At 43.8% G+C, this 18,650-nt stretch overlaps 1 protein-coding gene across 5 annotated transcripts in view; it reads right to left on the reverse strand.

Annotated features, from left to right (window-relative positions):
* Positions 1 to 18,650, reverse strand: part of SHC1 (SHC adaptor protein 1) — a 127,588-nt gene that overhangs the window by 48,317 nt on the left and 60,621 nt on the right. For all 5 annotated transcript variants that reach the window (XM_085638750.1, XM_085638752.1, XM_085638751.1 and 2 more), the window contains one exon: positions 12,158 to 12,228. In XM_085638750.1, the coding sequence (XP_085494876.1) occupies positions 12,158 to 12,228 (71 nt within the window). The remainder of the gene's footprint in view (positions 1 to 12,157; positions 12,229 to 18,650) is intronic.

The following is an 18,650-nucleotide window of genomic DNA, read 5'->3' on the forward strand; positions in this document are numbered from 1 at the left end:
TCAACAAGTCCCTACTCCGCAAACTCCAGACAATACAGAACACCACCGCCAGACTCGTCCTCGACATCCCCGACACAAACACATCAGTTAACACCTATGAAGTCTTCACTGGCTTCCCTTGGAGAAAAGAGTTACTTTCAAAATCCTCACTCATGCCTACAAATGCCTACACAACAACAGACCCAAATACCTAAACGACTGAATCAACTACCACGTACCCAAAAGAAACCTCTGAACTTCCAACCACGCACTGGCCGAAACCCCACGCATACACCGAGCCAGAGCAGGTGGAAGATCCTTCTCACATTGCAGCCAAGACCTGGAACAAGCTACCGGCAGACATCAGACGCACCCCCTCCCTGAACACCTTCAGGAAGACCCTCAAGACCTGGCTCTTTGGCTAAACAGATCTGCGAACCCCCCCCTCAGCACCTTGAGAACCTCACGGGTGAGCAGCGTGCTTACAATTCCCTGATTGATTGATTCATAGAGGAAGGTGGTTGAAGATTTCCATAGTTTGGCTGCTTGAACAGAGAAGCATGTGCCACCCATGTGTTTTTTTCTTCTATCTTGGTATTTTGAGGCGAGGTGCCACTCTAGAGCGGAGGTTCCTTTGTTGAATGGGTTTAGTGATTTTATTCCTGATGAAGAGCAGTCCTGTTCCATGTATCGCTCTGTGGGTTATACAAAGCAGCTTGAACACGGATCTTTAGGCAACCGGTAACCAATGCAAGGCTTTCAAGGCAGGGGAAACGTGGTTTTATGGTTTTATATCAAGAGTAGTCAGGCAGCCGAGTTCTGAATCTGTTGTTGTCTTTTCATAGTGGTTAAAGGTGATCCGTGGTAGAGGATATTGGTGTAATCAAGTTTGGACAGAACAAGAGAGATGGTAGCCTGGACCTTGTGTGGAAATCCCAAATGGGGGAAGATTCGTCGCGGAGTTTTTATAGTAACAAAGCTTGATCTTGTTAGTTTGTCCACTCAGGCATTCATTGATAGCTTGGAGTCCATGTTAATTCTGAGGTTTCTTACTGCCTTCAATATTTTAGGCGGTGTTCCCAGATCATCAGGCCACATGGCGAGCGGGTCATAATGTTTCCAATTGCCACACCGGAGTATTTCTGTTTTGGAAGCATTCAATTTGAGATGGCTCCATGTCATCCGTTGATACGCAGCTCTGAGACAACTGAAAATTGGCGAGATTCCAATGTCTTTGGGGCATTCCAGTTGAAGGAGTATTTGCGTGTCATCTGCATAGTTAACGCACGGGAGGTGAACTTGATTGATCAGAACCAGTAATGACTTCACGTAGATGTTGAAAAGCATGGGTGAGATGATAGAGCCTTGAGGGACCCTTCCTTTTGTGGAGTATGGTTTGGACGAGAAAGGTAGAGTATGGATGACATTAGCTCGGTTTCAAAAGGTAGGATGCTCTGGAGTCTAGAGCAGTTCCCTCTATGCCGGCTTCATAGAGTCTTTGCATCAGGGTGTCATGGTCCACTGTGTGAAAGTCAGCAGAGAGGTCCAAGAGAAGTTGCGGTGAACTGTGTTCTTCAGGTTATCCCAGATGGCAAAGAGGGCAGATTCTGTACCTCTTTCTGGACAGAATCCTGTTTGGAAGTCTGAAACTATGGCATGATCTTCAATTATATGTGACATCTAGGCGAATCCTGCTCTTTCTATCAGTTTGCCCAGGAAAGGTCCATTTGTAATCGGTCTGTAGTTGTCAAGCTTCAGTGGGTCCAAGTTTGTTTTCTTCAGTAATGGGCGTATGTATGACTTCGTTCTTCTGGAAATATTCCAGTAGTTAAGGAGTAGTTGAGGATTCTTCATACTGGAGTGGCAGCAGAGGTCGTTAGAAGAATTGTCTTGAAGGTTGAGGTGGACACGGGTCAGAAGGGCTGCCAGCAGGCGTACTTGCTTTCTTTTGTTCTGTGGTTTTTAGGTTATCAAAAGATTCCTGTAGCCACTCATAGGTTTTTAACAGAATTTATCATTTCTAGATGTGTAATGGATGTTAGTTGTGTTTCTAAGTGTTCCAAGTTGAGTTTATGACGTTGCAATTGTACTATCCACTATATATTGAGGTCTGGTCATCTAGAGATTGCTTTAAGCTGAATCACTAGCCTTATGTAATGCAAAAATCATAATTAAAAAAAAAAAAAAAAAAAAGATCATGAATCAAATACTTGAGTACATACGAGGGGCTTCAGTTCAGACCTACCCATTGGTCTGCTTGCTTGTCTTTCACATTCTGCTTCCATCCAGCCAAGCATACAGCATGCAACAATGGATTAGCCCACTTCAGGCATTGGCTCTCCTGCACCTTTAGTGACTGCATTTTACTTGGCACATGTGCACATCCGCCTCAAAAGAAGCAAACTTCAGTGCAGGTGCAGAGATGAAAAATTTATTTTGCCATTTTTTTTCTTTTAATTATTTATGCTCTTTTAAAAAAAAAAAAAAAAAAAAAAAAACTAATTTTGGTGTTTAAACTACGTATTCAGGTTATACTAATGTAAAACCAAAAGTACCTTTTTATTGCGCCAAAATAAATCCCATTTTCCTGCAATGTGCATTAAAGCTAAGTTTTAAAGCTGCTCAAAGTACGCCTACATGCAAGAAAACTGTGCTCCATTAAAACTATATGAAATGGTAATGGTTTTGTTAATTCACAATTTTTATTGCAATTATTTGGCTGTCAGATTTAGGCGGTAGTGTTTCTTTTTCTTCTTGTTGCGTATGCATCAATAACAAACAAAACAAAAAATGAACATGCTTGGCAAGGTTAGACATCATGGCCTTGCCAAAGCCTGTTGACTATTTGCAGAAAGTTGTGTAAATGGATTGCCATGTGTTTCTTTTAAGAATACAGGAAATACCAGCTGTCTGTTTTGGAGAGATTTGAACAGAAGTGAACTGACTGAAACATTTTCCCAGTGTAGGGGCTTGAAGATTTTCCAGTGGCAAATTAATTTACCAGCAACCTACACTAAATTTCCTGGCTGCGCACGGGAAAAGTGACCATAAGGTTTTAAAACCCACAAGCGTAGAGACATTGAAGAGCAATCCATGCAGTGCTGTTAAGTGTCTCACATCCAATAGTTTAATATTTCATGATTTGTCTCTTCCTGTCTGGTAGACTTTGGACAAGTTGAGGCAGAGATGTTCTTACACCTCAGCTGCTTCCTGGAAACAGCAGCTCCAACAGACGGGAACATGTGGCACCAACCCAGGTCCCTACATCCGGTAACCGCGCTGCCTGCGGAAGATGGCTTAGAAAAGTGTAAGCGATATTCTACACATTGACGCACTTCAAGAGTTGCTTCTAAGAAAAGGATCACCAAAGAAGGCCAGCAGGGATTATATTAATTAGCTTTGCAATGTGGTGAAGCTCCCTTGACCAGTTTTCAAAACTTCTAGCGGTCTTCCATGATAATAAGATCATTTGTAAAGTGCTTGGTTACACCACAACGTTGTGTCCCTGCACTGATCCGTAGATCAAACTACAAGAGAGGAACCCTCAAAAGAAAACATGAGAACACGAGACAGCGGACCTGATTAGAATGGAGCAAGATTGCTAAAAAGTTTTCAGTTTTATCCTGAAGTCCATTTCCGATGGAGAATCACGGAGGGTCCTGGGAAGGGAGTTGTATAGTTTAGCCGCTATGTAGGCAAAAGATTTAGCTCCCATTCTCACCTTCCTGATCTTAGGAATAGCTGCCAGATTGGCAACAGAGGATTTGAGGTTCCGAGTAGGGACATAGGTTGAAACCAGAGAGTGAAGGTAGCTGGGACCTTGTTTCTTTAGAATGCGGCCGCATATGCATAGAGCTTCAAGGCAGATTCTTTTAGTTACTGGGAGCCAGTGTAGCTGGTCGAGGGCGCTAGAAGTTGACGATCTCTTGGGGAGATGCAGAATCAGTCTAGCTGCCATATTTTGGGCTCGTTGCAACAGTCTAAGATTCCCTTTGGAGGCACCCAAGTATAGTACATTCCTGTAGTCCAGCTGGGAGGTAATGAGTGCATGAACTATGGTTTTCCATGATCTGGTAGGAATTAGATCGAGGATTTTCCACAGAGTCTTTAGAGTGCCAAAACATTTCCCTGCAGTTTTTCTAATTTGATCTTCAACGGTTAGTTTTGAGTCAAAGATTACTGCCCGCCATGCGGATGTCAAAATTGAGGGAGTTATTCCAAATAGTAGAATCTCCATTTTGTTGGCATTCAGTTTTAAGCAGTTGTTAGTCATCCAAGATGCAACATCAGACAAACAGGGCTTAAACCTCTCGGCCGAGATGGCAGTGGAATCCAACAGATTTACTATTAGTTGGGTGTTGTCGGTATACAATACAACTTGAACAGAAGGACTTTTAATGATCTCCACCAGGGGTTTCATATATACATTAAATAAGGTGGGGCTCAAGATGGAGCCCTAAAGGACTCCTTCTGTTGAGTGAAACAGGTCAAAAACACAGGATTTGAGTGTAACATGGAAGGATCTGTCCTGTAAAAACGAACTAAACCATTCAAGGGCATTGCCTCTAATTACGGAATCCTGAAGCTTTTGCATCAATATGTCATGCGACACCATGTCGAAGTCTGCACTCAGATCGAGTAGTATCAGTGCAGAGGTCTAGCCCATGTCAGCATTCTGTCTCAGTGTTTCCTCAGATAGGAGGAGGGAAGATTCAGTGGAGTACGTTACCCAACAAACAGAACGCGTAGGGGGTCTAGCAAGTCATTGGATTCTAGGAAACTAGTGAGGCAGGTATTGACGTGCTTCTCCAATATTTTTGCCCCAAACGGGAGAAGCGAGGGGGGGGGGGGGGGGGGGAAGGGGGTCTTAGACTGTATAGTATGGAAGAGTTAATTGAGCGATTTGTCCTCCATCATGAACATATATATGGGGGGCTGATTCCTTAGCTTTTCTCCATCATGGGACAGTGATGTTATGCTTGCATAGACTTTGTTCAATCTAGGTTCTACCACTTTTTTTGTCCCCAGTTCCTTTAACCTGAACATTCTTGGTGGCTTGTGTTCACCGAACTAGGCTCTCTGGTGCTTCTGACCTAGGCAATTGACCCAAATTGGGGCGCGTCACCAATACAGATGAAATTCAATAACTATACTTCTCTAATTAACCCTAGAAGTACCACCTGCCACTCTTCACCTGAGACCCCCACAATTTACCTACCGACATTTGGGTACTCTAACCTTAATCCCCCACACCACCCCCCCACAGCCTTCAAGACCATGAACTAGGTGCACCATACCCACCATATGGAGGACAGCGATTCTATTTTTTAATGACAGTCCATCTAGGATAAACTGGATATAATCGGTCACAATATATCCTATACTAGTTCATTATCTGATCCCCCATTTTCAACGGGGCAGCAAATAATCCTTGAAAGGACCTGTGAAGTCTTCCAGACAGACACATCTAAACCAGCTTGATTAAATATAGACTTCACATTAACTAGATAAGCTTGCTGAGACCAAAGTGATCTGCACACATTCTTGGTCACTGGAGGACTTTAAAGATATTCCACCAGGCAGGTCTCAAATACTCACACACTCCAAGCACTGACATCCTATCATTACAAAAATGACAATAACAGTCCGCTTTGGCAAATCTCCTTCAGTGACATCTCATAATGGCAATCCTGTACAGGAGGACTGTAACAGTCTATTCAAACCGATCTTTTAATCCCGCATCACTCTTTTTCAACACGCATTACCTTTCTCAGATCCATAAGATCACAGAATAGGCAACTTCCCATCACACCCTGCATATGAAATTGATTGAGAACATAAAAGATCAACTACCAACTCAACAAAGAGACCTTCAGAGCTAATCCGTGCTGCCAGCACAACACACAATATAAAAATGCATGTCTGTCTCACACTTCCTCATCCACCACGCTACTAAGTGCTGCATCCAATAACACGATAACTGCACCTCCGCGGTCACCATGTACAACATGAAAACACTTCTCAAACATGCTTAAAGCAAGACAACACTTCCAACCACATGGTGTGGCATGCTAACCACATAGACATGCTCTTCAGCACCCCTCAGAACGGTAGTAAGTGCTATACAAACACAATAATAGAGTATAATGTGTGAATTGCCTTTTCCACACACAACTTGGCTCTTAGTACTCAGTGACAGTTTTGGAAGTGTGCATGCAAGAAGATTCCCAGGATGGGAGCACGACTGGGAGGTGGAGGCCAGTTTGCTGGGAGTGATATTAATGGCCTAGGATGGATAGAGTGCAAGAACCTTGGTGGACTATCCTTATGCCACTGTGGTAGAAGAAACGTGGTCATCCCTGCACTTCTGGCACACATTGATACTTGCTGGAGGTCCAGATAGTACTGTGTGAAACTTTTTGTAGTATGTCCTAGTGTGCAAATAATCATTTTGTAGATTAGTGGACATTTTTTAAACAGAACTGGTGTGTTTATTTTATTCTTTAGACATCGTTTAAAGCTCGTACACCTTGGTCAGTCATAAACCCTCAGGTAAATCTTGTGCTTGGCTGCTGGGCAAAAGCTGTGCAGTGTGAGAGGCTTAATCGCTATCGCTTCTCTTAGGGTTTCTCTAAGAAATCCTGGATTAGACCTACCCTTAAAACTAAATAGTTGTTGGGACTTCTGGTCAGCCCCTAGACAAGAATTACAGGTACTAAATGTGGAATTTAGGTGACCATACACAGTTTTCAGGGGGCGAATGATCATGCGGATCCGTTTTTATGTTGAAAAGTTTCATATCACTGTTAAATATTATGTAAGACATAAATGATAGATAACGGTGGCCCTAGTACCAGTTTTGGTCATCGCTGGTGCTATGAAAATTAATGGCCACCGTCCACCTCGACAATCTGCTGACAACCTAGTAGAGGGAGGACAACCGATTCCCACAAACCGCTTTACAGCAACAAAAAGTGTAAATGAAAACAGTCAGTTATTGGCTATGTTCCTAGCTTGCAATGGACTATTGTCTTTAGGTTTAGATAGAGACCGATCTTTCTTCAGAAATGGAAACAGCTAGTTGTGGATCAGGTAATGAACCCTTTGAGTTGCCTGTATTTTTTTTCTCTGATGAAGATGTGCATTGGGTGGGAGGGGCGTCGATCTATGGAGAAACCCTGGATACATTCCAGCAAAGTTGAAACACCACCTGAGAGGGCACTGGTTAAATACATTAGAGAGGCCTGCATAGAAAAGGAAAGAACTATACAAGTAAACATCTTTGTCCGTTTTTAGTAACACAAGCAAGATACAAGTAATATACATCTAGAACCATGCCACTTATTAGAACCTGTTCTAGCTCTCACTACCTTTTGCAGGTACTACCAAACAAACTGAAGAGGATGGTGTTGCTGAGATCATAGATTAGTTTTCATCCATTCCTCCTAGTTTTCCAAGTTGTGACTACACAGATCTTCTGGCCTATGATTTCGGGTGGATATTGAAGCCGTGGTTTGTTTTGAGTCTGGTGTATAAACCTACACCAGTAAGATCACTGATGGAAGGTCGTTCTTCAGTAAATGAAGCAAATGGGCTCAGCAGTGTGTCTCGAACGAGCTTCATTCAGTGGTAGACTCTACCTCTGACAACAAGCACTGGCAATGCCAACAGGACTGGCTTTAAAGGAGTGCTGCATGGTAATGCGAACCATTACAAGTAGTTAGCATGGAAATACATACGTATTTGACTGGAAGCAAAAAACGGTAGAATAATATTGATGTAGGTTAAAAGGTCAGGTGACAGCTGCACTGTCAAGCCAGACCTAAAAATCCATGAAGGTTTCAGACTGCCCTCCTCCCATCTTTACTGGTGTCAGAGAAAAACACCATAAATTATCTAGTTATCTAAGACACTTTAATAGCATTACAATGTGCTCCTGAAACTTCGAGCTCAGGCAGTTGGATAAATAAACAAAAGATCAGAGCTCTGTGGACAGCAAGCACTTTTTTTATGGCAGCACACAACATCTGCTCAATAAAAAGATGTACTTTGGTCTCCCAGCATGTGGAAGGAGCAAATAAATGCCCCTCTCTGGTGATGCATGCATAATTGGCTTGCGACAGCTGCGCTGTCAAACCAGACTATGAATAGGGTTACCATGCCTAGTCACAAGTTCAGTGCCAAAACTCTAAAACAGACACCCTTGAAGAATCACTTCTTTATGGGATGCCACGGTTATGTTTAGAGTGGTTGTGTCAGCTATACCAATGTGCAGCATCTTGGGGCTGGATAACAGATGTTTACTGTTACCCAACCTGATGGTAGTGTTTGTATCAACTTCCAAAGGGTCAAAGGCTCACTGAGGTTTGAACCTGTGACCAGAAGGCCAAACACAGCTTTCTGGAGTGGATACCCAGGCCACTGAGTCCCCTATTATTCCTCTCAGCCCTCATCACAAGCTATGTGCTGTATGAATTCTCTGCTGGTAACTGACCATTCTGCACCCTGTGTCAATTTTCTCTCATTTCAGATCAGTTCCAGGTCTGACAGTAAAGAGCACTGCAGATTGCACCACTTAAGACTGCTCCCCCCCCCCCCCATGCAACTGTGCTTCATCCAATGGCGTCTCTTCTGGTGGGCGGTTGTCCCTCTCAAAGAAGAGTCCTCAGATGGGAAGCGACCTCTTCAGCTTTATGTGCATTGGGAGGTATTAGCTTTGTGGTACCATGTTATCTTTTTAATTCGGTTTTACAGATATTGATGGCACGGTTTCTCCTGCATCCTGAGGCAGTTTTATTCCTGGAACAGATTAGGTGGTGTGCTTGCGGGTGTCCTGGAGAGTATGAATAATAAAAACATGTGGATGCTACTCAACAGCAATTAATGTCAAAGTATCTCTTGGAGTCCAGGCGACTGTTAGTCATGAACACTGCCCCCCTCGTATATCAAGCGGTAACAAGTCCACCAACATCAAAGCCTAAACACCAAAAGCAAAAAGTGTGTCTAAAGACAAACAGGAGATCTAAATACTTGTTCTGCAAGAACAAAAGAATATTTGTTCATTGAGCCTCGGCATCTTTAAATGTGGCTGATTCACTCCACAATGACACACTGGTGGAAGGGAGTAAAGGAAGGGATTCGTTTCAGAACTGAATCTCCAATGTGACCCAATGTGACCAATAACTCTGATACTAATGGCTTAAAAGTTAAATTAGTTTTGCCTGTGGAAGACTTATGAAATGGTTATTGCTTGCATTATGACTTCCACTGTGACCGCTGATGAGGGGTCAGGAACCGGTGCACCACGACAGCTTTGAGTGCTTTACGCTCATCTTTCGTTCCCTTTGATTTCTGCGTGGACCTCAGCTGGAGGGCTTTACAGTAGGTGCCTTTACATACAGGTTACTGGAGCATTGGGCAGATCATGTTGCATGCTAATACAGACCACTATTAACAATTTGAAAGCAAGAATACATATATTTACAGATGGTGCATCAGATATTATAGACGGTTGGAAGTTGGCTATATATGTAAAAAAAAAACGTACAGCTCCGATACAGGTTACCAACGAAGTATGAGCACAGTCAAGTTAGAGTTTTAAGGGAAAGCCAGCATATGGTGGCAAGAGGCGGGTGGATTGTGGGGAAGGGAGATTAACTTTAACTACATATAGCAGAATAGAGGAAAAAGTAGGGCGCTCAGTTATTTCTCGACAGTAGAGCGCGAGCCAGTCTCAGATGAGTAGGAAGCTCATGCCCGACTAGGGAGTCCAAGGAGGAGTGGTTACAAGGGGAATGGGAGTGAAATCAAGCAGGCTGATGAGTAAATATTGACAAGGTGACGACAAGGGCTTTCGCAGTGGTACACAAGGTGAATGCAGGGATAAATATTGTATCTTGTGCACAAACTAATCTGGTAGCAGGCTCTTTGGGTGTTCCTGTTTACGTGGTCTTTGATGGATGGAAATGGCTCAATGTAGAAGCCTAGAAATTTAGCACCGATCATGTCAAAGTGTCTGTGATGCAACAAAGAGCGCTTTGTTACACTACATGGAAGATTTCTATTAACCCTGCTAATTTGCACCCGACTATCTTTGGCACTTACTGCACACAGCAGTACTAGTGCTGGAACAACATAGTGAGCAACAGTTTTTCAATACTCTAGAAATTGTACTACCAACACTTTGGGGGATTCCAAAAAGTGAAAAAAAAATGGCTTTTATGATGTACTAAAGATTCTGCACAGCGGATAAAGCCACATGGCGCAAAATGCCCTATCTTTTTAGGCATAACCAGTACAATCGGATTCTATACATCGCCCAATAAATGCCAGGATTTAAACTCTTATCTCCCTCAAATGCATTCAAATTTCATGCAATTTGGTCAATGGTGGCAAAGTTACAGAGTGCAATCAAAAGTACCATTTCCCATTTCCAACCCCAGAAGAAAGTACACTAAAATTGGCATCAAGTTATAACTTTACTCAAAATAGATCCTGTTCTGAGTTCCTTACACACCTGTAGTTGTTTCTGAGAAACCAGTGTTAAGAAATTAGCCAGGATTGAAGGGTTAATCGATTTTCAAATTTGTACCAATATCCTAGTGAAGAGTTTGCGGCAGCAATTCAAAGTTGCAACAAAGTTATTTGCCTTATACAGGTTTTTTTTAAATCTTCAACCACTTAAGGATCGCTTACTTAAGGAGTTCGATGATCCTCACAATATGGCTGGCAGCCATGACTAGAAAATGTTGGCGGCTGTCACGGGCCTGGAACCATACATGCATTGAAAAAACAAACCTCAATGGGGGCATGAAGAGGAAATTGGACTTAGGGCTGTAGACCCAGCTATGAACTTTGCTAGCCATAACCCATACCAAGATGGTCACAATAATAAGAGCGCAGAACGTGAAAAATGTATGTATGGACACTTTAGCAATCAGAACACTTCACAGAACTAATTATTTCAAAAACAGCAATCCAATGTGTAATCTTCGAATGGATGTGGTTATTCAAACCTGGCACCTGTAGTTCGCAGACCATATAATAATTCCATGAACTTTTTAATAAAAAGAAAAAAGTCCAAAAAAATGAGGAAACGTTCACTGTCAAAATAGGCATGGTTGATCGGTGCAGGGTCAAGCCTAAAGCGAAGACCGAAAAGGCCAAGACCTGCATGGGGGACCTGGGGCATATGGCCAATGATTGTTCTTTAAAGATTCTGAGGCAGGTAGACTGGAATTTCAGTGTGGACAAAGGTCACACTAGGGGTCTGTAGGTCATGCTCTGCATTTAGATCCTGCTGTGCTTGGATGAAGGTGATATACTTTAGGTTTTATGAGCATCATACAGGGCTCAAGGCATGCCTGTGGCCACAGTCACTGCACGTTTAAAAAGGCAGCATACAGGGGTTTGTATGCACAGGGTCTGACTGAAGGCTACACCTTGCACATAAAACCCACTGCGAATAGCTCAGATATGTTCTTGGTGCATTCTGGGGGGCATGGGGACTTGGCAAATGGAACAGATCCGAGACCACGTAATGAGCGTTGTGCCCAATGCACAAGACAACAGGCTGCAGACTGTGTGTTTTGGAGATACAGTGACAGGTCATGAGGAGAGGACAGAGGTTACACTGTGAATCTAATGCATACTGTACATTGCAATAGGCCAACACAGTTGGTTATGAGGGAATGGACAGTGGACATGTAGCATGGCCGAAGGTACCGTACATCCGATGCACACTGCCTAGGGATTGGGGGGGCTGAGACTGGCCACAGGACAGGACGCAAGACCATGCTCTACAAACAAAGCCAGTACAAGTTTGCACTCAGACACTTCTGCACGACTAGGCAAGGATGCAGCCTTATAACCTGCTCCTCCAGGGACAAAAGTACAAACCTTAAATAGTTCACAGAAAACAAAAATATAAAAAGGAAGCTAGGGTTCATTACTGAAATCTCAATGTACTATTTTTTAAATCTACCTGTGTATATGTAAGAACACTAGGTGCAGTAGCACCGTGGCGGGCATTACTGCCACACAGTTGAGCAATTACAAAATGCCAAACATGTAACATTTCTGCCACTCGCAATTGTTTTTAACAATGATGACAAGGACAATTTCCACAAAGATCAAACGCAAATCTCAGTTTTTGACCATGGTTAGGCAGAAGACATACCTGGTGACCTGCGTCCTGGTGTTGAAGTCCAGGGCCCGCATGGACTGCAGCACTTCTACGCATCCCATGTACTGCATGAACGACAGAGAGAAACACAAATCAGAGGGCAGTCAATCACAGCCTGGGGCTGGAACTGAATGCAGCACATGGATCAAGGCATAGCAGGCAGAATATGGGCGTCCAAGAATGATCTTATGAATGCAACATCCAAACCACCCACTCACGGCAGGGACCAACCAACAGTGCGAAGACACAAAATACAAGATCGCCACACGTGTGGCACCTTGTGCACTACTGAAAGGCTAGACAAGATGTTTGGTGTCAGAGTGCACTGTGGGTTATGGGGCAGCGACATCAAAGGTGATGTTGTAACTGTAATGTCCGCTATGGAACGGAGCTGGACGAATGTTCAGACATGATGAATTGGTCTTTAAGCTGGACGCAAATGAACACTAGTACAGGCAGTACTTTGTAATCATGAATTGGCCAATGATCAGGGCTACTGGGAGATGTGGCCATTGATCTTGTCTACTGAGAGAGGATGTGGCCATTGATCAGGTCTACTGGGAGATGATGTGGCCACTCATCACGTCAAATGAGGGATGATGTGGCCATTGATATTGCCTATTTGAAGATGATGTGCCCATTGATCTTGTATACTGGGAGATGATGTGGCCATTGATCTTGTCTACTGGGAGATGATGTGGCCATTGATCTTGTCTACTGGGAGATGATGTGGCCACTCATCACGTCAAATGAGAGATGATGTGCCTATTGATCTTGTATACTGGGAGATGATGTGGCCATTGATCTTGTCTGCTGGGAGATGATGTGGCCATTGATCAGGTCTCCTGGGAGATGATGTGGCCATTGATCAGGTCTCCTGGGAGATGCTGTGGCCATTGATCAGGTCTCCTGGGAGATGATGTGGCCATTGATCAGGTCTCCTGGGAGAAAATGTGGCCATTGATCAGGTCTCCTGGGAGAAAATGTGGCCATTGATCAGGTCTCCTGGGAGAAAATGTGGCCATTGATCAGGTCTACTGGGAGAAAATGTGGCCATTGATCAGGTCTACTGGGAGAAAATGTGGCCATTGATCAGGTCTACTGGGAGATGATGTGGCCATTGATCATGTCTACTGGGAGAAAATGTGGCCATTGATCATGTCTACTGGGAGAAAATGTGGCCATTGATCATGTCTACTGGGAGAAAATGTGGCCATTGATCATGTCTACTGGGAGAAAATGTGGCCATTGATCATGTCTACTGGGAGAAAATGTGGCCATTGATCATGTCTACTGGGAGAAAATGTGGCCATTGATCAGGTCTACTGGGAGATGATGTGGCCACTGATGTGGTCTGATCGATGGTGTGGCCACTGATGTGGTCTGATCGATGGTGTGGCCACTGATGTGGTCTGATCGATGGTGTGGCCACTGATGTGGTCTGATCGATGGTGTGGCCACTGATGTGGTCTGATCGATGGTGTGGCCACTGATGTGGTCTGATCGATGGTGTGGCCACTGATGTGGTCTGATCGATGGTGTGGCCACTGATGTGGTCTGATCGATGGTGTGGCCACTGATCTGGTCTGATCGATGGTGTGGCCACTGATCTGGTCTGATCGATGGTGTGGCCACTGATCTGGTCTGATCGATGGTGTGGCCACTGATCTGGCCTGATATATGGCCATTGATCTTGTTTAATGGGAGATGATGTGCCCATTGATCTTGTCTATTGGGAGATGTCTCAGAGTGTAGACTTCAGTCCCTTCGAGCTTTTCTTTGGCCATCTACCCCGGATTACCTCAACTTTGTGACAAAGGGGTGGAATGAATATATGGGGTGTGGGAAGAGTGACCCCTGATGGTATATTTGTAATGATTAGTTCAAAAGAAAAAGGGGGGGCACAGGATGTGTATAATTCAAGATCAGAGGGACTAAGTGGCCCCAGTGCTGGCTCAGTGAAAAAAGAGTGAAGTGGACAAAGAGACTAAACATCTTGTATGTAAAATATCTAATTTATATATATTTGTGTTCTTCCCTACAGAAGGCTTACATTATTTTAATTTCCTGAATTCTGCAGAACATACTTCAGGTCTATTGTACGATTGTGTGGTTATACTATCCTAAGCAGTATAGAGCCAGGCCTACTCTTGCATGTCCCTTGTTGAAGCTTTCATTGCTTACTAGCCCTTCAAAAGCTGGATCCTTTTCAAATTATGAGGTCACCAAGGCACCTTTCCAGACTAGCCTGGTAGCATAAATGTTTTGGCAATACTCCGTAGCTCATGAGATCAGTCCCAATGTCATATGTGAAGCCCGGACCACAGCAACAAGGTGCTCCAAGGCTTTCATATCTTTGGGAACCATAAACGTTTGTATCCTTCACTGTGGAACTGGAATAACTGGACTTTTAGTGAGCTTTGATAGAAGCAGACTTGTGTTTATATCTTCAACTAACTAGAAGACTAGTTAAGACTTTGTGGATAAGCAGGTTCCTTAGCAGAACACTTAGTAATCCGTCTCTTGGCGATAGTGATGGATTGATAAAATACTTTTATTTGATCTGTTAAAATCATAAAAGGAGTGGAACATACCACCATGATGAAAGCATCATAATTCAGATACAGAATAAAAAATTACATTAAAACATTTTTAGTTGTCGTAACCCTCGTGTGGGATGAAACCAAAGAGCAGCGGATTATTTTAACACCAATGTAAACATGTCTATGCTTTTTGTTGTAATTAAAGTGCTAATGTAAACGAAAAGTGAGAAGTGAGCAAAGTTCAAGACTGCTATGCATTATTTTCTATCCAGTTTCTTAAGTCACTATGGTTTCATATCCTGGAACATTTACTGTTATGATCATATTTGTGCCTGGGGCTCATCATAGAAAGGGGTTTTGGAGAAAATGGAGTACAGGGACAGGTCTAAAAAGACTTAGGCTGGCTACTTTATACCCTTCTGCCAAGTTCTTATTTTGGGGTTTCATTCTTTCCAAGATTTTGTGCGGTTTCTTTCTTTTCTAGCTCTTGTGCTGCTAGTGACAAGAATTTGACGGTGTTTCAAGACAGTTGAACTGAAGAACCACTGAGGCATTTTATGACAGCCACTCTGCAAGTCCGAATTTGAGTTTCTCTTAGGATTGGCCTTAAAAGTGACGTCCTTAAGTTATGCAGTGCCGGACAGATGCACAATAGATGTAGTAGTGACTCTGTTCCGTTACCACAGAGGCGGCAGTCCAGGGATGGCCAGGTCTGTAGCCATTTTGGGGTGAGATCTTTATTTGAAAAATAACCCAATCTCAATAAGGTCAATTTCCACTTGTAGTGGTCTCTGAAGGTTTCTTGCAGATAGAAGTAATTCCTTGACTTCCACACATCTCAACTTGATCAAAGAGGTGCCATGGTGTAGGTAGGTGGACACTCTTCTGGCACCCATGCAGAAATCAGGTGCAGGACCTGTTTTCGAGCAATGCTTGATGAGGTAAGTGGTGCAGGGGATGATAACGAGTGGCTCTATGCTTTAAGAAAAGGGTTGCTCTGTGGTGGAGAGTGCTTTCAGCAGGATGAACTACACTCCATGGGTTAGTTCACCTGCACGTCATCATTGCTGGTGTTGCTCTCAATCATTTTTGATGAAGGCTCTCTTGAGAGCTTCATGGTGCTGGGTGCATTTCCTCTAATCTTATTGGCTTGGGTCTCCTCGTTTGAGCAGCACTTCCATTTTGGGTGCAGGAGGGGGTTCAGATAGTATCCGTCTTGACCCTATCCCGAAGGGAAGCGGACAGAGAGTGCGCTTAAGGCTTCCAATTGCTGCAGAGGGATCCAGCTTGTAGCACCAATCTGTGGAAGCAAGGCCATCAGCACTGCAATCATACTCTAGACTGGGTTCAAAGAGCTGGCACTAGCCAATCAAGGTGGATTTTTACTGAGAAGGTGGACCGTATTGGCCTGAATGAAATAGAGTGGGTAAACAATAGGGCCCCGTGAGAACTGAGTAGACACCCCCTGGGGTTGGGGTTAGGCATCCCAGCAGGTAGTATCCGGTGTGTGCATAATACCAATTGTGTATATACTTGAGTGCTGAAACTATTAATCGCACTCAATGGGGCTATCAGCAGGGTCTACCGGTTTTTTGACCACCAGGTTCTAAGTACTGCACAAAATGAACGATCAGAGATTTTCTTGATAAAGTATTTTTATTTTCATGATATACGTAGTGGATTAAGAAATTACGTTTTTGTGGCAGTTTTTTTTAAATAAAACTCATCCCTTGGGCCAATAAAGTAAATAAATAGGCCCTTTCCTCTTGAAATGACCTGGCTTTTATTATAAAAATGAATGATTTCCTTTATGTGTCAAGCAATAGAAGACCACTCTAAAATGGCCGCTGACGCACAGAGGAAGTGGTCGAGACGTGCAGAGCAGTACCGGGAGTCGACTTCTGGGTCATGAGTTTCTGGTGTCGGCGCTTTTTGGTTTAAAAATCAGATGGTCGCCTCCCTCGAACACCATCGGGACGGAGCACCAAGTTGCAGACACGCCGCGGATGCGGTAAGAGGGAACCAGTGGTTTTTACGGGGGGGATGCTCGCGGTGAGAGAGCGAGCATGGAGGCGCCATCCCCCTGGTTCAAGTGCCGTTTTAATAGTACGGGCAAGTGGTTGAAGGTGGGATAGCCCGACTTGACCCGGGTGCAGGCATGATAACGGGCTCACGAGTTAAAAGAGAGTAGGTGTCCATGATGTGATTATTACAGCATGGATTTGATTAACTGTCGCTTTAAACACGGAGCAGAGATTGATGGGGACTGAATGGTATCCAGGAGACGGAGCATGAGGGTGATGCAAACAGTATTGTTTTTATTGAGACACAGGTTACATTCACTATGTTGTGATTTCAGGTGATACTGACGACTGCAGCCATCATTGGAATTTGCGACCGGTTGGCGCATTATTCCACATAAGTGGTTCGCAGGTACGAAGAATGACAGCAACCACTCGGTAATTATGCAGCTCTAAGGAGTGGGCTTGAATGAAGGCTTGTGTATACCCTTAAGTTAGGTTTTATTTACATGTGACAAGTTCTTTTTTAATTACGTCATATAACCACAGGTCTGGTGTGAATGATAAGTGAGGTGAAGACTGGTTTACCCATCAGCCCCCAATGAAGTTGCCGTGAATGATTAGGCAACGAAACATGTTGGTCTTTCGTTTCCAAATGGCCAAGCATACGCCAATCTTTTAATTTGAGGACGCTCACGGCACCTAACAAAATTACGTTTCGCATGCGAGTCGTACCCCATTTTAATTCTGAGGATTGCATTTCTTTTCTCACGGGGACCAGCTGGGCACTGAGTGACATTTGCACTGACAGTGCACTTACACACGCTTTCACTGATATTCTGTCTTCGATTTCCCACCTCTGAGGAATTTGACAACACACACTTTTCTTTTCCAGTCAAGAAGGTTACCGATGAGGACAACGTTGGCAAACTGGTGAGTACCAACCAGCAGCCCCACCTGGTGATGCTAACGTTAGGTGCTTTCGGACCTTTCTCACACTTTTTCACTAATTTTGGTCACAATTCTTTGTGGTTACTAATTTTGGTCACAATTCTTTGTGGTTATAAATTTCCTCTTGACGCTTGTATGGAATGTGGTGTATTGACGCTTTTTTTTAAAAAATTGAACAGTTGGACTAACAGTGGCTGTGCGCCCGTCCTGTGAGGGAAGTTTTATGTTTGTTAAATACTCCCCCTTTCATCTTAAAAATACAGGTAACTGTTCTGAGTAAGTCTGGTCTTTGTGTGTTTATACTAGCCAATCATACTCTAGACTCTGTTCAAAGAGCTGGCGCTAGCCAATCATAGTGCCTTCGACCTTGGGGGCTTTCTTCTGCACTTGGCTGGCCAGAAGTACCTTATAGTCGGCACTCGCTAAACTGAGGTATTCTGTTGCTGGGCGTAAGAACAAATGCTCTACTTCTAGTATGCTCTTCAGGCCACAAGCATGTGTTAAAGGACAAGTTCCAGGATTCCTTTTCATTGAAGTTGGTTGGAGAGGATATTTGTGAATTTCCTCCAGACAGCAAAGAGGACAGAAGGAGGCACCTTCTTATGTTGTACTAGGTTGGGGTTGATTTGATTAGAGCACACCACAACACATCTAACAGCCACGATTTAAAAAATAAAAAAAGCTGATGGGACAGCTAGTATGAACAGTAGAGAGCTTCTGTCCCTACTGTGACCCGCAACGAGATACAGCAGCATATCAGAAGAAAAGTGTGCCTGAAACAGCCATAGAGTTCTGGTTCTGTGGAAAGAGTGCCTCTGCTACTAGATGCAGTACTGGCACAGAAGGCAGAGTGGCCCTGGGATAGAGATACAGTTCTGGCACAGAAGGAAGAGTGGCCCTGCGATGGAGATACAGCACTGACAGAAGGAAGAGTGGCCCTGGGATAGAGATACAGTACTGACAGAAGGCAGA

This window comes from Triturus cristatus, chromosome 12, assembly GCF_964204655.1.
Source record: "Triturus cristatus chromosome 12, aTriCri1.1, whole genome shotgun sequence".
In the NCBI taxonomy this organism is placed as follows: domain Eukaryota; kingdom Metazoa; phylum Chordata; class Amphibia; order Caudata; family Salamandridae; genus Triturus; species Triturus cristatus.